General features: G+C 41.5%; 1 protein-coding gene and 1 long non-coding RNA gene across 6 annotated transcripts in view; one reads left to right on the top strand and one right to left on the bottom strand.

Annotated features, from left to right (window-relative positions):
- Positions 1–21,080, top strand: part of LOC146219504 (stonustoxin subunit beta-like) — a 29,137-nt gene that overhangs the window by 7,143 nt on the left and 914 nt on the right. Inside the window, exons 4-7 of one of the 2 annotated variants that reach the window (XM_084695074.1) lie at positions 4,548–4,576; positions 15,223–15,241; positions 19,842–19,876; positions 20,446–20,492. In XM_084695074.1, coding sequence (XP_084551200.1) covers positions 4,548–4,576; positions 15,223–15,241; positions 19,842–19,876; positions 20,446–20,492 — 130 coding nt within the window. Of the gene's footprint in view, positions 1–4,547; positions 4,577–12,770; positions 12,903–15,222; positions 15,242–19,841; positions 19,877–20,445; positions 20,493–21,080 lie in introns of those variants that run through there. The other variant, XM_084695075.1, reaches the window with a different exon arrangement.
- LOC146219505 (uncharacterized) lies at positions 151–16,295 on the bottom strand. 4 transcript variants are annotated; one of them, XR_014751062.1, is made up of 7 exons: positions 16,023–16,295; positions 15,759–15,833; positions 10,418–10,530; positions 9,948–10,013; positions 4,857–4,959; positions 4,615–4,671; positions 151–397 (listed from the first exon to the last, which is right to left on the bottom strand). It is a non-coding gene; the product is annotated as an uncharacterized LOC146219505 (long non-coding RNA). The 4 variants fall into 4 exon arrangements; XR_014751063.1 differs by lacking the exon at positions 15,759–15,833; XR_014751060.1 differs by lacking the exons at positions 15,759–15,833; positions 16,023–16,295 and having other exon boundaries at positions 10,418–11,675.

Below are 21,080 nucleotides of genomic sequence, written 5' to 3'. Positions count from 1 at the left end.
CATGAGGAGTAGTGCGTATGTGGTCACTACTGTCTGAACCAGTATCATGAGGAGTAGTGTGTATGTGGTCACTACTGAGTTCGAACCATTCCAAAACATACCAAAGGATGTATTGTCAGGGTTGGCTGCAAGAAGAACCCAAAAGCAGTGTACGGAACTGAAAGTTTATTAAAGGATAATCGAAATCTCACAAGCAAAGCTCTGGAACAAAAACAGAAAACAAGCCGCAGAAGGCAACTCAAAAAGGGATGATCCAAAAAACGTAGTCAGGGAAGGCAGGGTCCAAGATCGGGAAGGCAATCCGGTATGTCCAGGAAAGGGTAAGGCTGCGGTTCGACGTGGCTCGAACAAAGAGTGCATCACAGGAAATGGAACTGGTGTCAAACATAACAAAACTCTTTGGCAAAGAAGGAGGGAAAACAGAGGGTATTTATAAGGAGTGAAATCAGTGCAAACAGGGAACAGGTGGTGAGAAGGAAAATAGAAAGAACGCTGCAATGACATGCAGTGACCACTAGGTCACCGCTCAAACCCTGACATGTATTGTGTTATTGTATTGTAACTCAGCAATTCAGTGAGAGAGTTCCACTCTTCCAGATGTGGTCAGTGTTGAAGAAGAGGTGCAGACCATAAGCAAAGCATAATCATGCATCAATAGTAGAGGTAACAATAAAAAGTGTTTGTGATGCCTCCCTAATGATAACCTTCTACAGGCTGTCAGGCTGTCACATCACAGAGGAAGGTTGTGCTTCTCTGGGCTCCGTGCTGAAGTCAAACTCCTTCCTGAGACAACTAGATCTAAGTAACAATGATCTGAAGGATGCCGGCATGAAGCTGCTCTCTGCTGGACTGGGGAACCCACTCTGCAAACTGGAGACACTGAGGTATGTAATCAAATTCAACAATAGACAACAACTAGTTACACAATATCACACACCACACACTGGCTGCAAGTTTGTGGTTAATTCAAGATACAAGGAGGCCGGCCAAATAATATTCAGGGCAGGCTGGGCATATATTCTACAAGGTAGAGTCATTCAGGTACAGGGCGGCTGGCAGGCTCAGAGTCAGGGCAGGCAGGAAGCCAAGCAGGGAACTAAGAGGCAGAAAAGACTAAAGGAGGTAGAAAAAACACAAGGAAGGTTTTTATAGGCATTACAAACAAAAACTGCCCCAAGCAGAAAACACAGGGATAAATGAGGGTAGGAAGGAAGATGGGAGACACCTGGAGGGGTGGAGACAATCATGACATATGTGAAACAGATCAGGGTATGACAGGAATCTGTATAAGACAAACTACTCCATGATATTATTGTAGATTGACCTGTGAAGTATGTTTTGAATTGTTCTGCTTCACATGTGGTTAACACCCTAACTCTGCATTGAAGGTTATGTGTCAGAAAAGATGCCTTGTATACTAAGAGACCTGCTACTAGTGTTGCTTTCGTCAACGAAAATTATGACTATATAGTCGTCAACGAACCTTTATCAAGTGACGAGACGCAACGTGAGTGCTGGTGATGTGAGGATGACTAAAATTAAATGTAATAAGCAATATTGTTGACGAATAAAAACGATACAAAATGTAGTTTACGAAATAAAAACGAGACGAAATGTTATAACCTTATTTTGTCTCGTTTAGTCGAGTTATTATTATTAGCCAACTCATGAGGCTGTGCTTAATTCGTCTCATTTTAATATTAGCTTTAGACGTTAGCTTTAAACATTATCCACTGGAGCTGAAACCGACAGAGTCTGAGACAAACGTGTGTGACTAGCATGTGCGTGTTTGTTTGTGAGAGTGTAAAGTGTGTTACCACGTGTGACTACTGTGTGTGGGCGTGTGTATTTGTTTGTATAAGAGTGGGTTCTTAGCTCCTACCTGACTGACTGCATGTGAACTAAGCATCCCTTGGTGGCCAAATACTGTAGCTAGTTGTCATTCTCATAGCAATCACACTGAACTGAATTTGGCATCACAACTTGACAGAATAGACAAGTTCATGAGTCGTTTACGCTCTACTTACTGAACTGCTCCCCTATATGCAATCCACTTCCGTTCTGGCGGGCTGGGATTTTTTTTGTGCTAGTTTGCTCCAATATGCCGACAAAGCACTGATATCACAGTGACAAAGAGGATATAAAATTGACATCATGAAGAAAAGTGGTTCGGGAACGACGTGTGCGGTAGTTGGTTGCAAACACTCGAGAAAGCACCTGAACGAGTGGTTAGATAGAGTGCTTCGACCAGTTTTAAAACCTAGAATTGCCTTTAGCCTGTTACAGTTATACAACAGTAGTATGCTTATTGTTTGTAGGCTATTCACATTTTGTTGGTGTTCCTTTGTCCTATTGTTGCAGTGCATTTAATAATTATACATTGATATGTGGATATAATAATTCAAAAGTTTCAAAGTGCCAATAAACGTATCTGTATAAGCCAGGCATGAGGTGTGTAGCTAACGGTACTTGTTTAAAGCAGTCATAACCAGGTTCATAGGAAGAATAGATCGATACGTAGGCACTTCAGGCAGTGACAAGCCACATAAGGAAAACAGTGTACTGCCTGTCTTGTCTTTCTGAAGTTGTTCAATTGAATGGGCTGAACACATAGTTAGGCTGAACATCAACATGTAACATCAAAAAATTCCAAACAAATTAGCTTTCAATATGCCTAGGCTACTTGGACCGTGTCCTGGCAATAAATAAAGAACATGATGCTACATGTTTTTCCAGGATAACTGGCAAGACCATTGAATGTTCATGAAGTTTCAGTGTGTTTATTCCTTTGACTGGGTACAACAACGCAATCAGTCAACCGACTATAAATGTAATTTAATGTCGGGCTACGAATTTATAGAACGTATTCTATCCGATACGTGTGGCATCCTTTAGCCAAATAATTAGCCTACATTTTGCTGAGAGATTGAAGAGTTAGACAACAAATGTTCTAATGAATCACCAACTAAAGTCATCTTCTGACATTGCCTTTGCTCCATGTTAAAAGCTACAATGATGGACTGGCAAAAACGTTATAACTATAAACCTACTCTAAAATGTACTTAAGTATGCCAACGACGTTATCAACAAGTACATGCAACAACGTTGGCAACTTATCCAGTAGTAAATGTCAAACGACAAGTATGTCAAAGTAGTAGAACCGTGATCCCAAGCTAGCATAGACAAAACAGTGTGTTTACACCGGCAGACGCTGTGCAAACCACTTCCGGCGGCAATGAATTGCATATGTGTAGAGTTATGGTGGCCCCCTGGTTTTGGCGCGTAAACTTGTGTATAGACCTACCTTATTCTAGACCAGGGATTCCCTATCCTGGGCCTCCCTGCCCTGCATGTTTTAGATGTTTCCCTGCTCCAACACACCTGATTCCAATGAATAGGTCGTTTATGCAGAAACCTGCTCACGACCATTCATTTGAATCAGGTGTGTAGTATGTAATACATTCTTGGAGTATTGCACAACTATGTAACTGGATGTACAATGTTCGACATAGCAAAGGATGGTATCGCATTTAAGATAAAGGGAAAGTTAACCAACCAGGACAGATCAGTCATCTGACTGATCAACCTTCTTCGTGTTTGAGAGGAAAATGAAAAAAATTAAAATATCAGTCTGATATTCTTTATTTCTACCTCTAGAGGGTAGTAGTGTTTGTGATCCCTCCCTAATGATAATCTTCTACAGGCTGTCAGGCTGTCATATCACAGAGGAAGGCTGTGCTTCTCTGGGCTCAGTGCTGGAGTCAACCTCCTTCCTGAGACAACTAGATCTAAGTAACAATGATCTGAAGGATGCCGGCATGGAGCTGCTGCTCTCTGCTGGACTGGGGAACCCACTCTGCAAACTGGAGACACTGAGGTATGCATTTATGTTCAACATCAGCCATTAGTAAAGTTATAATCGCACAATGTATTTGTGTGGTTGATTTAGACAACAAAGTTGAGTCTGATTGGGTATAAACTTAATACCAAGAATGAGATATGCCTTCTCGTCATCAGTGAGGACCAGTTTGATAAGAAACAGGCAGATTTGCTACATTTGAAACACTCATGCCTATATTTTATTTCATATTTTTGTTTATTTTAGACAGAATTTTTTGTTGTTGATGCAACTGTTTCTGAATGTGCAACATGATTGCAGTCTCTTTGGGCAGTGTTAACAATCTGTATGCCCTTGCCCAAAGGGTAATAAAATACAGCTTAATTTAATCTTCAACCTTAAACCTATTTTGCATTGAAACACAACCTGTCATTCATCAAACTTCAAACTGGTAAAACATTACTTTAAACTTTAATCTATGAACACCAGTTTTATTACAATACTGAAATGTGCAGTCATGGCTTTCGCAAAGAGAGAAATGGAGGTACTGTCATCTTCAGCAGCTTTATAGACTCTGTAACCTACATCAGTAGCACACATAATCTCAATTTATTATTGTGTCCGTGTGTGTCGTGATTGTTGTGATGTATTTTTATGAATGTTAGGGTCAATAGGAAAAGTAAGACATTTGAAGTAAATATAATAGCAGTCATGTTTGACCCTGAAGACAACACAAGGGTTAAGATATACTATTCATCATATTATTGTACATTTACCTGGGCTGTGAGTTTAGCATCTGGCGGCTGTTGTTCCTGTGGTTGATGCCTCTTCCACTACATGAAGGGTTTCAAATTAGGAATGGCAAGAAAAGTGTGATTGATGTATAATGCTACGGTATATTCGAGAGTCAGATGGCTGAACGGCTATTAATTACAACATTGCTAGTTTGATAAGATCGTCTGCTAAATGACTAAATGTAAATATATATGCCGTATGCTGTATGGAACTGGCTATTCACATGTATTCTGACATCCTTTACTTCATAGGATGGTAGTATTCCATCTGAGATGCAGGGAGAGTCAGCCAAATGCCCCTTACTGAGTGAGATTTCAAACACACATCTGCTCTTTAAAAAAAGGGAAGAAAGTTGAACACAGAACGTCAGTCTTTTATTGATCCTTTGCACAGATCACAAAAGGTGACATTGGCCACTGAATTTATTGAGGTTGGCCCTGCTAATGCGTCCTAACATTAAAGCAAAAAGAGACCAGAATGAGAACATGACTTATAACTTTAAACTAGAATTTTGGAAAGAATATAACATGTTGAAATAGCCTATATAAAGACATGTGCATGATGGTGTTAAATGATTATCTGTAATCCATGAACAGCATACTAATATAGCAGTTCCTCTTTTTGCACGTTATCTAATGACTTAACATAGTTAAATAAATACTGACAGGCATTCTCTGTTATAAAATATATATATATATATATATATATATATTTGCTAGGTACGTTTTTTTGAATACTTTTGGTTAATTTCACTTACATTTAATTTCCCTTTTAATTTTTTAGAACTTCTTTTACAATGCTAATATTGTCCAATAGCCTGAAGTGTTTGATGGCACGCTCTGTCATGTGATCTCTGTCTCTGGATCAGTTACTAGCCGTGTTGCTAAAAAGAACAATGTTAACTGAAGGGAACCAGATGTCTATCTAATTCAAAGCTCGAGAAAAATGTACCATCTGAAAGTTAAAGTCTATTAGTTGCCGGTCCAGAAAAAATATGTTTACTGAGGCTTTTTACAGTAATTAAGAAGCAAATTACCTCAGGTTTACCCAATGCTTGAAGTGGAGAAAAAAGGTGCCGGTACTTTCTTGCATTGGCAAATCATTATGATATTTGAGATTTGAAAAAAACTAAACTGTGATTGCTGGTACAACAACAATTTATTGTTAGCCTATTTATTAACAACATAAATGCATAATCTCTGGAACATATTTTATCAGGGGGTGGCTTAACATTGCGGGGCGGCAGGGACGGACATGGGAGTAAAAATAGGCCCTGGACTTTTATTCAAACCAGCCCACCAAAACCGGCCCCCGTATAGCTACGCCACCACAGCTGCTTGCTAATGCATGCATAGTCTGTGTTTGATGTGATGCTAGTTCGGGACTTCGATACTTTAAAGGCCAACTTTTTGGCCTTTATTTGAGCGCAAAATAGTTTTTTGAGCCTTCTGTAAAATAAAATTGGCAGTTTTTTTAATTGGTATAATCTTGTCTAGTGAAAGTGATGTATTTTTTTCACTTTATTTTTCAGCCCCACCCTTACGTTTCTTATCCTCGTTTTCCATCGTTATTCTTCTCCCGGTGTTCCCGATGGCCAGTCCGCTACTGCGGGGCTATTCCGTGGATGTGTATTTTAAAGTCATATAATTTTAAATTATTGTGCTGTTAGGGGGTGCTGCAGCACCCTGAGCACCCCTAGTTCCCGTGTATGTATTTATTTAAACACGTTTTCCAGGGATTACAGAATTGTCCGGGATTTTGCCTTGTCGGGATTTTGCCTCGTCGGAAATTTGTGTTTTTCTGGGTCTTTCACAAACTATTACGCCATTCATGTTCAGTGTTACGAAGCAAGTTAGCTGGTAAATTGATCAAATTACTGCATTATTTTAAAACTATTTTCAAAATCATCTAACTTGATTTGTAACACTGAACATGAATGGGGTTGAACGTTGCAAAATACAATGTTTGGGACTATAGGTCGCAAATGACACGCTTTACTCTGCCTTCTTCGATAAGGCTACAATGGAAGTCTATGGAAGTGTCCCAACTCTCTTTTTATATGGCTCTGGGTCTACCTAGCTTTGACTACCAAGCCTTTTAATCCGTGGCGTGCTTACATAGTCTATAATGTCCCAGTATTTTAAGAAAATATTAACTATAATTATATACATGTTTCTTTAACTATTTGGTCTAGTTCTATCAGAGTGAAAGTTGCTGTCTAGCATTAACTGTTAAGTCAGTGGCATTGTTAGACATAAAACTGTACTGGGGCACAGGCCCCTATTCATATCCTTTCTTCCAAGCTTGTTGCGCACAATCCACTATTAGGCTATGGGAAACCCCCCTCGCTTAACCCACTATATAACAGTTCAGGGACGCAAGTTTGATATCAGCTTTGGCAGGGACATCTATAATTAATGCAAGCTTTGTGTTTTCGGTTTGTTAAAACTCAAACTTTAGATTTGACTGGGGCACAACAGATTTATACTGGGCACGTGCCCCTGTTTAAAGGGTCTAACAACGCCCCTGTATTAAGTTATGTTTAATAAACGAATACAATAAAAAAAACACTGTGCTCCTAAATTTCTTTGTGTGCTCCTAAATGTTTTCATTTACATGTACTTGGTGAAAACATTAGCGTAGAGCCCTGCAATAAGCAATGGGACATCTTCAACTACCTGTCACCTTTCAGCACTCACCTCAGCAACAGAGTTGTCAACACTGCCCCTGCATGCTGCCCCTGCCTCTGACTCAGGGCTGGACTGGCCATCGGGCGTACCGGGCAATGCCCGGTGGGCCGGCAGGCATTTTGGGCCGGGCCGGGTCCATAAAAAAAAAAAAAAAATATATATATATATATATATATATAATTATTACAATTTTTTTTTTTTAATGGACCCGGCCTGGCCCGGCCCGGCCAAGTCACACAGCCGAGGCCGAGGGCCGAGGTCCCCCATGGCACATAGGTGCGTGCAGGCCAGGCAGGCTGTCAACTTCACCTGAAAGTTTAAAAAAAATACTTTGTCCCTGGCGGTCTCAGGCAATTACTCATTATGATTAGTTCTATGCTGGGCCTGGCCCAATCACATACACAGCAGAGGGCCGAGGTCCCGCCCTTGGGTCTCGGCTGTCAATCAGTCACGTCACGTCACTTATTGACACTGACAGAAAAATGGAGAAAAAACGGAAAGGAGGCGCGGAGAAAGTCCGAGATAAAAAGAGAAAAGCCCTAAAGGCAAACTCTGCAACATGTGCTAAAATATCGGACATGTTTGCCGCGACAGCTGGCCCGGCTTCATTAGCACCTGCGACGGTGGAAATTGCGGCGGCGGAGGCTGAGGAGGATGTCGGTGATGATGGGGACGGAGAGGTGACTGAATGGCGGCCGAGGCCAAGCGCAGAGATGGGTGGCGCTGGCGGCGGCCCGGCCCCGGGGCCGAGCTCAGCCTCAGACGAAGTGGCGGCGGTAAGAAGTTGAAATTTAAGTTTGTGTTGATAAAGAAATATTTGTTAAGCTAGATTCCTAAACTTTAACACAGTATGTAGTTTCCTAACAGTTAGCTCCTGCGTTATAACAACATGTTGTACAGAGTAATCTAGACTGAGCCCGGTCAAAGTGGCTATTTTAGCTAACACAACAGTTAGCCCACTAAACATTTGCTAGCTTTTCTTTGGGGAGTTAAATAGCTCTGTTGACTGTGTATTGAAAGAGCATCACTTTGCTATTGCTATTTGAACAACATTAATGTGAGGAAGCTGTCAGTGTTTAATTGCTTTATTAATTTATTAGGCTTTATGGGTAAACAGCTTTTTTGGGACATGAAAACATAGATAAAACTTGTTTGTGAGCCAGCTTAATAAACAAAATTTAGACAAACATGTATTCCCTGGAGAAAACATGTGTTCTAATATTTCTTTTGTGTGTGTGTGTGTGTGCGCTATGAGTAGACTTTGTGTCCAATTTACAGTGTTATTTTAGCTTGCTTGCTATTATGTTATAGTTTGCAGGTGTTATAGCTTACAGTTATTATTTATTATCATGTAATAGTGAAATATTGCTATTTCTAATTGCTAATAATGATTATTCATTAGTAGGTAACCAGAGAAATAACACTAGTGAAATTAATGCTCCTGTCTCTCTCTCTTTCTCTATGTTTAGTCAAGTCAGACTGTTGGAGTAGGAGTGGAGGAGTCACAGGAAGATCAGGCAGTTGTAGACTATTTTAGCCGCCCTCATTCCACAAAAAGGCAGGAATTCTTTAAGTTTCACCCACAGCAGAATGCCACAAACCCTGTCATCCAGAGGCTCTTCACAAGAACGGACGACATGGCATGGAAATGGCTGACTTATAGTGATGAACGTAATGCTTTATTTTGTTTTCTTTGCCTTGCTTTTAGCAAGCCCAATGACCCAAGTTCTTTCATTGGAGGCATGACAGACTGGAGGCATGTGCACCAAAGAATAGAGGAGCATGAGAGAGGCATGGCACATAGACAGTGTGCTGAGGCATATGTATTAAACTGCTCCAGAGCAAGTGTTGATCACCTCCTTGAGGGAAGACAGCTTTTTTAATCTCCACTCCTGTTTTTACATGTGGCCATTGAAAGAACAAAAGGTTATTTTGGGCTATTATATAAAAGATTAAAATTATGATCGTACCTAATTGTTTAATTTCTATTTTTATAAACAATGTACACGTTTGTATAAACAGTATTTTCATTAAACACTGAAAAGACATCTCTAGCAATGTTTCTTTGACAACCACTTTCACTTCAAGATGGGTATTGTGGCATTGTAGCCATCTCTCCAAAGATGAAAGTCTCTGTAAGTATAGTGAAAGAGTGTATGCATTTTTCAACATGGTTACTCTCATCCATGTAGGCTACTGCGCTTTATTTTAATTGTTGAAACAGCACAATATGCGCATATATCCTCTGGTATGTTGTGTGCCTCCGCATATCGTATAAATAATCTTGGTGGGCTGCCATGGCCAAAAATGCCAGGGCTGATTTCTTGTCCCAGTCCAGCCCTGCTCTGACTCACTCTTAACCACCTAGGCTATATCAGGAGACATGGAGATGCATTGAGCATTCTTTCATATTGATAATTGACATAAGCTTAATGTAGATTGTTCATAACATGATTTACATCTCAGAAATCTTCATATCAGCGTATCAAATTCACAATTGGTTTAGAAGCCTAATAATTATGAAGGCTACATAAATTAGCATCTCTTCAGAAAATACATGAAATACATTTCCCGAAATGGCACAGCCCAAAAAAGTATCAGCCATATACTCCATTTACCAATACCTTATTTATTATGCATGGGCAGCATACGGAGAGAAGAAGGTGTCTCTTGACTCATTAGATAACATCCTGAGGGTATAAACATTCAGAAGATATAGAGGGTTTTCACGGCGCGTCATCAGACCGGAAGTCGCCATATTGGAGGCACTCCGCATCACAACAAAGCACAGGCACTGAATTACATACCGAACGTTGTCAAGGAAAATGGTTAATTATTGCAGTGTTTCAAGTTGTACCAATAGGACAGATCGAGAAAAAAACATTTGCAATATTATAGACTTCCAAAAGTTATTAAAAACCAGGGAGAGGAATGTCAGAGATTATCAAAGTAAAGGAGGCGCTTATGGTTGGCAATGCTCAACCAAGATCTACCAGGGAAAAAACAGATTGAGTCACTTAGCTACACCTTGAGTATCGCAATGATATCATACAGTTAAGGTTAGGTTAGTTAAAGACGTTATTGCATTACTTACTTTGGCCTTGACAACACAACGGTCGTTGATAACTTGGTGCTGAGTCTCCCTCACCCATCCACACACCATCTGGTTATAGGCCTCCAAACCTTTGTGGGATTTAAGGTCTTCCGCTGTGTATGGGCTCGGCGAGAAAACCAGGTATAGTTGACTCACGGATCCAAGAGGGAGCTAACGCTAATTCGTAGGAATCTGCACCGCCAGTAAATCATAATTTCTCCAAATATAGCGCATTTTCTTGTGGTCCAACTCCTTCCGTATATGCCTTTGCGTCTTGGACGCGTTTTGATTAGCTTTTCGGTTGTTACTTTGGACATGGCTACATTCACTAAAGTATCCAAAGCGCATAATACTCCACTGTACTCCCAGAGAATGTCTAATATAGAGAGAACTGCCATTCTCGGGAAACTTCCGGGTTCTGAACCGGTTGAAATTCCATGTGGAAGCTCCAACGAGCGAGTGCAGAATGAATGGAGGTCTATGGAGCAGTACCCCTCAAAATCCACTTTTCTCAGGATATAATATAATCTAGTAATTTGAATTCTGAATTTGAAAGGGGAGGCAAAAAAAAAAACACACTGCTGGCTGTTAGATGTTTTAAAGTCGCCTTTCTGTTCTAAACAGTGTTTAAAAATGTCATTGACGTCATACACATCGTGCAACCAGAGCTACTGATTTACGGCAAGCTCTGGTCACTTACTATTTTCTCTCAGGTCATCGACAACACAGCTGACAGGTTAGGCTCTCCTTGTCAATACACATGCTTTTGGCTTGCTAATGTTGTTGCTAATGCTCTGACATTCTGATTCTGCTTCGGATGCCATCAAGCGGGAGCTCTGGTCGTATCAGTCCTTCACTAACCGATCAGCATTCATTAGCAGAATGCTAGCGTGTTATGGGCAACAACGACTCACACCTGTAAGAAATCAAAAGGACGTACTCGTTCATTCAACTTTTGAACTATAATCCATGTTTAACATGCAAAAACTACAATCAAATCGGAGATTTCTCAACGACAATCAGGCGAAAGAGACAAATTTAGCCGTTTAGCTCCATAGATTCCCATTCAACATCACCCCCAGTGGAACTCTGGTGGAACTGCAGCCAAATTCGGTACAACAGGGCTGAATAGGGAGTGGCAAGGCTCTCCTTAAACAGGCTCTGGTACTCCGTTCAGTTTTTTACACCGAGTGCCTCCACAATTGACCCTTCTCCACAATGGCCGCGCATCCGGGTTACTGCCCAGAAGGTGACATCAGTGAAAACCCTCTATATGGTTTTAATGGTTGAATCAGTTTTGCTTTCATGTTACAGACTAGCAGGCTTGTAGTAATTAAATGCTACGAATTGCCAAAATTACAAGTTGAGCAACTTTTATAAATTTGGAAGACAATTCTGAAAAAGGGGTTTTCTTTCTTTTCCAGTCGTTAGAAAAACTAGCTTGTTAACTCCAGATTAGCTCACGGTTGTTATGGCAATAAAAAAATAAACACAAGCAATTTATTTTGCAGCTACTTGGAAAAAACATCCTTGTCATCTCTTTCTGCCTGAAACAGACGCCTAGGTCTGAACACGGCCAAAAGCACCACATATTTCAGACCCAGATTAAGAAATCAACTGCTGTTCCACCTGTAATGGGTAAATAAAGCATGCCTAGCGCTATATGTAGGTAAAAAGATTGCTTGTCTAGCTAGCTATAATTATAATGTTTGCAGAAGGACCTTTGTGACTTAACGCTAACTAATGCTATTATAGTCAGAGAATGTCTCATAAGGGTGCTTTGGCCACTGAAGGGAAAACTTACGCAACTCTGACTTACTTTCCTCTTCCTCAACCCCCCCCCCCCCTTATGGCCATCTTGTCTGTGGAACATTCATGTCTGAAGTGCTAGCTGCTAGCGCGATCAATCCAAGAGTATGGGAGTTAAATCTGCGTGCGTGATGCCGTTTGTCTAGAAAACGTGGAGTGGAGTTCTATTGCTATGGGTATTTTTCCTACTGATAAAGTAGCACGGATTTGATCATGAAGCAATGGAAAGATCGCTGTAGTAGTAGACCAGTCATGAACTAATATTTTGATGCAAAAGTGGGGGGGTCCAAACAACTTTTTTTTTAAGTGGGGGGGACGTGACCCCCCCCCCCCCCCAAGTTACATTGCTGCGACGCCCATGCTTCCTGCACTGGGGGGAAAGGTCACTGTCTAATGAGGGGGAGGAGCAGCTTTGACAGCACCTGCCAAATGAACCCCTCTGTGCTGACTCACTCTGGAGGCCCAGATGGATTCTGTCCCAACATTGATCCTCTTTCTACAGGCTGTCAGGCTGTCTGGTCACAGAGGAAGGCTGTGCTTCTCTGGCCTCAGCTCTGTGGTCCAACCCCTTCCACCTGAGGGAACTGGACCTGAGCTTCAATAATCCAGGAGAAAAAGGATTGAAGATGCTCTCTGCTGAACTGGAGGATCCGCACTGCAGACTGGAGAAACTCAAGTAAGGGCATGTTTGTGTTTTTATATAACTCTTCATTTAAAGTTGCTTAACACTGAATATACTTCAAAGTATGTTAACAGGCCTTGCATTTCATGGTTATACAATCACAGACTGCATGTTTATTTAGGACTGTGGGTTAGGAAGACAGAAGCCCTATATAATGTACAATAGCCTTTAGTGCAATTATGATTATTTAGCTACAATCATAATTGTATTTCCTGGGGTCTATTCCAGTGTGTGTTCAAGTTAAAACAGTGAGTTTGTTAACCCTGAGATGAGGGAAACTCTGGGTTTTCTGTTCCAGAAAGAGAGGAAACACAAACTCTGGTTATGTTACCATGGTAACTGATGGTAACTAACCTAACCTGCTTGCTGGCAGCTTTTGTTTAACAAACCATGAATTTCTCCCTCTCTCCTCCCTCATGCTGAGCCTGAAGCAACTATCAGACATGGGGTGTCCTTTCCTCATCCAGGGCTCCAGACTAACTTGTTTTATTAGCAGCACTGTAGCCCCTAACTGAACACGTTACATTTAGTCATTTAGCAGACGCTCTTATCCAGAGATGTTGGGGACACAGGCAGAACATGTAGGGGACTACACCTTAAATTGACCTGCAAAGCAATTATTCACATGTTCCCCCATTTTAAATGTATTACTGATAATATGCTGTTGTATTTTAGTTAGCAGTTAGGTTGTGCGATATGACCAAAATATCATATCCTGATATAGATCCTTTCATATAACGATACATAACACAATATGGCAACTTTTCTATCAATTCAATGAATAAACAGTTGAAATAAAATGACCACACGGATAGGCTCTAAATTGCAGCCATTTTGGTTGCATATGCTCCTGAAATGTTATCTGTGCGCCCTCGAAACATATTTGGGAGCAGACTACTTGTACATAATTCACTGGACAGGTTCAAGTGGACACAGCACCTTTAAGGGTGCAGTGAAGTCTGTGCTACGTTGTGGGTAGCTAGCATAGACTGTATATATAATTGACGTCGTCATCGTGACGTCAACCTATCCACCTTATTCCTAGCTCCCATGATCCATTTTCCTGAATTATGGGCGCGACTTTCGGAGCCAGTGATTGTCATGGTAACGCTCATAAACAGTCAGGGTTGGACTGGCCATTGGTAGACTCGGGAGATTTCCCGAACGGCCGGTCAAACAAACGGCCGCTACGGCCACGGCACTATTCGAGGAAAAAAATATCCTAATAGTTAACGCTCACTTGAGGACGGCCTTAAAACCAAGCAACTGTTTAACTGGAGCAGGCCAAAATCAAAAGGGTAGGGGTGGGCATTTCCCCCGTGTAAACTTGAACGGTGCTCTTGTCCATCCATTTTACAGATCATGATAGGTCAAAAATCAATCGTTTTCCGGGTACAGCCAATTCGTTGGTGTTAATTTAGCTAACATTGGCCGGGTTTCCCAGATTTGTTAAGAAGCTCTTAACGCTAAGAGCTTCTTAAGAGCGTTCTATGAGCGTTCTAGAGCATTCTTAGAACGCTCTCAAGAAGCTCTTAGCGTTAAGAGCTTCTTAACGAATCTGGGAAATCCAGCTTCTGTTGGTTCTTTAGCAAAGAATTGGAAAGGAGAAAAAAGTGGCACTGAAAATGCTAGAGATAAAAAACACAACGGGCACTGCAAGCAAATGCTGCACAAAGTAGAAGTATAGAACAAATGTTTAGGCCGTCAAAAGACGGAGGAGGAGAGTTTGCAGCCCGACGATGAGGCTGTACAAGAGGCGCCAGGTGCAAGCAGCTGTAAGCAGCTGTATTTTCGACATTTAGAAAATTCAAATATCAATCCAAACCATATTGTTTTAATTTTTCTGAAAACATTATACATTTGGTAGTACTGTTAGCCAATATATAGGCTATACATTTTAAATGAAGTAAAATAAATGGTCAAGAGAAAAAGGCACTCATCTAAATATGCACAACATGTTTTTTGACTTTAAATAATAAATGTGCCATGTGGCTCAAATGCAATTGTTCTGATTTTCTGTTCTGTGTAATAAAGCAGCCACAGGTGACGCAGGGCAAGAGATGGAGGCTGCTGTGGTGACAGGGTTCAGTGGAGAGACTATGTCAGGTGCAGCACTGCACCTGTACACAATAGAGTTAGTCAGTTAACAAGGTTATTATATGGAAATTAGGTTGTTGAATTGATTGTCACTATTGAATATTGTTAACTGATTATCGTTCTTTTGCAACATCAAATAGCAGATGCAGAAACAGACAAGTATGGAAAAAGAAAGTGAGGGAGAAAATGGGGGGGTGGGCCGGTCTGTGTTTCAAAGGGTAACCCTTCCTTTTACAGTCCCTTAAGTACTAGGTATTTACATAGAAAGTAAAGGGTATGTTTTGTGTTTTATTGGGTATTACCGATTGGTACCAAGGTGGTAAATACCTAGATAATTCAAAGTATTTACCCATTAACTAAATACTAACGTGCTGGTCATTACTGGGTATGTTTTCTGTGTTATTGGGTATTACCGATTGGTACCAAGGTGGTAAATACAGAGATACTTTGAAGTATTTACAGTGTAGCAGTGTAGCTCAGTAGCTACCATGGAGGGTTTTCACCGACGTCACGTTCTGGGCGGTAACTTGAATGCACGGCTATATTGGAGGCACTCGGTGTAAACAACTGAACGGAGTACAACCAAAGAACGTATATTCTATACGCTTTGGTAAAACTGTAGCCATGTCTAAACGACCGAAATGGTCATCAAAAAGCGTCCAAGATCCAAAGGCATATAGGGAAGGACTTGGACCACAAGAAAAGGGTCGATATTTTGACAAATTAGAATTTATTGGCGGTGCGGATCCTTACCAGTTAACCTCTACTTGGATTCGTGATGACCCGGTGATTCTGCCTTCAGTTGGATATCCCGATATTGTTAACTACCTTTCTCGCCAAACCCATACACATGCAGTAGTTTGATATGAATTATATTATGTGAATGTCAGCTTTACAGTAAAATAAGCACAGTAAAAACAACAAAAGCAGTAATTGTTTTTACTATTTACTATTAAAAATATTTTCATTAAAATAGAACATTTGTTATGAGCCGCTGAAATAAACATTTCACAATACCTGACAAGAAATGTGCCGAACAAATACGGATGTTGTCCAGATTTTTCCCTCGTAGATCTTGGTTGAGCTTTGCCAACCACAAGCGCCTCCTTTACTCAGATAATCTCTGGCATTCCTCTCCCTGGTTTTTAATAACTTTTGGAAGTCGATACTATACCAAATGTTTTTCTCGATCTGTCCTATTGGTACAACCTGAAACACGGCAATAATTCAAAATCTTCCTCGACGACGTTCGGGATATACTTCAGTGCCAGTGCTTTGTTGTGATGCCAAGATGGCGACTTCCGGTCCGATGACGCGTCGTGAAAACCCTCTATACAGTAAGATGTATACCTCTGTAGGTCCTTCTGAATCCCTCTCTGTGGCAACAGACAACATTTCTGTATCATTCTGTGATAAAGACCATTTTGTTCTATTGAGAACTTAACTACAAGAGGTTCTGTTGTGGCAGAAGGCTCAACAAGGCAGGTAACACCATCAATGACCTTTGGGAGAAATGAACCCCCCAAATGAAATCTCCACAAACACACTAACATGTCTGAAATACATTTTGGGCCTATGTACAATGAATGTGTTTTAGGAATAGTTTACCGTTGGATAAGAAGCTTGAAACAATTTATGTTGATTCAACTTAATTTGGTAGACATACCACCTGTAGTTTTATAACACCGAACTAGGAGACGTGACCTGAACCAATGACAGAAGAGATTTGGTATAGCTTCATGTCTGTAGGATGGACCAATGACTTTTGAGAACTGTCGTATCTATAAAATGGTCTGTTGAAGAATGTTCTGGGGGGTTCAGGGTAGGGATTGGCATTCGATTAAATTGTCTTAATCAATCGTCGGGAGAATTAACATCGATTTTCGATTAATCATTAACATATAATATTAAAATTCGCTATTTATAGGCTATATTAAAATGCAGTGAAAATAGAAAAAACACAACGTGTTTCTGCATTGAGATCTGTATTACTAGAAGAACAACTATTTCTGTAACTCTTAGAAGCGGAGCTGACAGCTAGAAGGCGGTGCTCAAACACAACTGACCCCCCAAAAAATTCCGGCTAATTAACAAAGCTTCATAAAAACCTTCGCCCTCAACAATACTTAAGGGTAGCATTATCCATCTCAATGGACTTACAGATCCGTTGGGTAATTTTCTCTGCTCGTTGTGCATCGCAGCTCCTCCGTGCTAACACCGAGAGCAGGATGCACCGCCACTAACCAGGGTCGGATGTACGTTCTTCAAGTGGTACATCATTTGAGTCGTGGAGGAGTTGTATTTATACTCAGCTTTGCAGTGTTGGCAGTGAACAAAGTAATTTTTAAGTCAAAATGGTCTCACGCTACACTTCGCCGTGACCTCTTCATGTTTACTTTTGAAATACATGGAAACTCGCCGGTAACTGAGTAGGCTTGTGGCGTTTTTTTCCAAACATTGGCTTTGTTTGGTAAAATGATTAACTCCTGCCACATAGCAAAATCCATTGCATTCCTTCAATACTCACACTACGCAACGGAACACGCATTTCTTTTATCGATGAACAAATAATGTCATAGACGAAATTCTTAATGATTGATAATCGATCGTCGATTAATTATGCCCATCCCTAGTTCAGGGCCATCAGCTGAATAGTGCTGGTGGGCTGGATTCTCCCGGTTCCATTCTAGAATGCTAGATGGAGCTGTATGGAATTGTCTTTGTGTTATTGTCTTATGTTTGTGTGCTGATGATGTTATGTTGGTAACGTTTATTATGTTTAAATCTACGTCAAATAAATTAACTATACTTCACTCGACTTCAGCTTGAACAATTGATTCTCTCAAAAACTTCCACAACAGATGTTATGTAGGCACTTGTGTCCTCGGGGGTGATAGGCTTGGATGAGCTCCCTCCAGGGATGCCTTCAGCCACTGGTCGCCCAGCGTTCTGGCTCAGAGCCAGCTCTCCTGCCTCTGTCAGAGGTGGTGCCCTCCTCTGCCTTCTTTCTGTTAGTCCACTACAAGTCCAATGTTCATATACTGAGCAGGATATTAGGTGAGACAACATCTATGTGTTAAAACAGCATTCTCACAAGTTGAGACAGCCACTGAATGATTTTGACTTGGTTTAATCCTGTCATACATGATTAAAACCATCATGTGTCTGGTAGGCCTAAGCAAAATATGCCCTACCTGTTTGAACTGATTATATATTTCATTTTCAGCTGCTGCCAAGTGTGTTTTGTGCCCATAGGATTGTTCCACCACTTGTTCAGCTGCAGTAAGACGTGTGGTTAAATGTCAAATAAATAGACTGCATTAAAATGTGCTCATTGAACAATTGCCTCTCTTTTGCTTTTGCCATTGTTGTTTATTTTTGAGAAAATGTTTGCATACTCGCCGGCACGCATGACAATTCTTAATTCCAGTGAATTAGAATAAAACTAGCTTAGATCAGCTTTTCTGGAACCGATAACTCGATGAACCCTGAGATGGGAAGCACAAAGTCTGAGTTCAGGGTTGGGCTCAGAGTTAGTAAAACCGGCTTTTTGGAATACATCTCTGATGATAAACAAAGAAACAACATGTTTACATTAACATTTATTCACTTAGCAGACGCTTTTATCCAAAGCGACTTCCAAGAGAGGGCTTTACAAAGTGCATAGGTCACTGATAATAACAACAAGATAGCCCCAAAGCATTGCAGGTAGCCAAAACAAGAAGAACACCGTGAACAACCAAAAAATAAGTGCCAAAGGGAAGAACCATAAGCGCATGTAGTTAACCAAGTTACAATTTAAACAACATGAATCTCTAAGTGCAATTTTACCTGTAGAAAAAGCAACAGCAGTAAAAATTTAAAGAAGATTAACCAAAATATAATATTTTGCAGCAAATACAACAGTTTAAATCAGTTGCCACTAACCAACAAGAGAAACAAGTCTCTAAGCAAGAGTCATTGTGATCCTTGAGGAAACTAGCAATGGGTTCAGCAAACCATTCTTAAGTATCGTTGTACTCCCGGAACAAGTGCGTCTTGAGGCCTCTTGAAGGTGGAGAGACAGTCTGCTCTCTCTTGGAAGTGTTCCGGGAGTACAACGGCACTTAAGAATGCTTGGCTGGACTTGTTAGTTAGTTTCCTCCAGGATCACAATGACTCTTATTAAGTGACTCATTGCTCTTTTAGGTTAGATATAACGAAGCTAAGTCTTGTACTCGCTGTGAAAAATGTTACTGTTGATTGTCTTCTACAGGTACAGTCCTGCACTTTTGTGGTTCATGTTGTTTTAATTTGTAACTTGTATAACTGCATGCTCTTATGGGTCTTCCCTTTTGGCACTTGTTTAGCTTTTTCACAATGTATGCTTCATGTTTTTGGCTACTTGCAATGTTTGGGACAATCTCGTTATGATCAGTAACCTATGGTCTTTTGTTAAGCTCTCTCTTGGAAGTCGCTTTGCGTCCAAAAGCGTCTGCTAAATGAATAAATGTAAATGTCTGTGTCTCTGATGGAGTTGATTCCACCACTGGGGGGGAAGAAGAAGAGTAGAAGAGCTTGTGTTTGGACCGGGCGGTCTTGAGCGGTGGGACCACAAAGCAGTTGTCTGAAAAAGATAGTAGGTGACGGGTGGGGGTGTAAGGCTGCAGGAGAGACTTGGTGTAGTTGGGTGCAGTCCCGTTCACTGCTCGGAAGGTCTGTACCAGGGTCTTGAATCTGATGCGGGCCGTGATGGGTAGCCAGTGGAGGGAGATGAGGAGCGGAATAACGTGGGAGCGTCTGGGTTGGTTGTAGACCAGGTGTGCCGCTGCGTTCTGAATCCTCTGAAGAGAGCAGGTTGCGCATGCTGGGAGACCGGCGAGCAGCGAGTTGCAGTAGTCCAACTCCTGATCTCCTGATCTTCCGGATGTTGTAGAGGGTGAATCTACACGACCGGGAGACCGCAGCAATGTGGGCCGTGAGGGAGAGCTCGTCATCCATGGTGACCCCAAGGTTACAGGCAAAGGATGAGGGAGTCACCGTCGCAGATCCCAAAGTGATTGAGAAGTCGTGGGAGTTGGAGGGTTTGGCTGGGATGATGAGAAGTTCTGTTTTGGCGAGGTTCAGCTGGAGGTGGTGCTCGGTCATCCAGGCGGAGATGTCTGCGAAGCAGGCCTCAATCCTAGCTGAGATCCCTGGATCAGTCGGGGGAACGACAGGTACAGCTGCGTATTGTCAGCGTAGCAGTGGTAGGAGAAGCCATGGGAGGTAATGATTGGTCCGAGTGTGGTGGTGTTCTGAGAGAAGAGGAGGGGTCCAAGGACGGAGCCCTGTGGGACACCAGTGGAGACCTGGCGAGGGTCTGACAGTTTGTCTCCCCAGGAGACCTGGTAGGATCTTCCCGACACTTAGCAACAGGTGAGGTGTCATTTCCTCATCATTCCTCTGCTTCTCCCTACAGTGTGGATCATGGTGGAGAGTGCTGGATCAAACCTGGTCTTAGGAAATGTGAGTATTGACTGCTACTTAGTTCTAGTACACAGGGTCATACAGGGACAATACCATTAGTGACTTTGACACTGTCAGAAATGGACACACGTATGTGCCCTCTTCTCCCTCCTCCTTCCCCTCTCTTCTCATCTTCCCTGTCTCCCTCCCCTCTCTCCTCCACCCTCCCTTCCCCTAGCTGGTCAGGGGGGTGGGGGTAAAGGAGGTCAGGGGGTTGGGGGGAGAGAGTACATTTACATTTCTTCATTTAGACACTTTTATCCAAAGCGACTTCCAAGAGAGAGCTTTACAAAAGAGCACAGGTCACTGATCATAAACAACGAGACGCCCCAAAAACATTGTGGGGAGCCAAAACATGAAGCAGACATTGTGAAAAGCAAATAAGTGCCAAAGGGAAGAACCAGAAAAGCATTTAGTTAAACAAGTTACAATGAAACAACATGAACCTCAAAAGTGCAAGAGTGTACCTGTAGAAAAGCAACCAGAATAGAATTCATAGCGAGTACAATAAGTTAAATCAGTTACAATAAACCAACAAGAGCAACAAGTCCCTCAATAAGAGTCATTGTGTTCTTGAAGGAAACTCAC

Source organism: Hypomesus nipponensis, chromosome 28 (genome assembly GCF_054491055.1).
Source record: "Hypomesus nipponensis isolate SF chromosome 28, ASM5449105v1, whole genome shotgun sequence".
Lineage (NCBI taxonomy): Eukaryota > Metazoa > Chordata > Actinopteri > Osmeriformes > Osmeridae > Hypomesus > Hypomesus nipponensis.
Note: the sequence above shows the minus strand (reverse complement) of the source record. Positions and strands in the feature narration are given on the sequence as shown.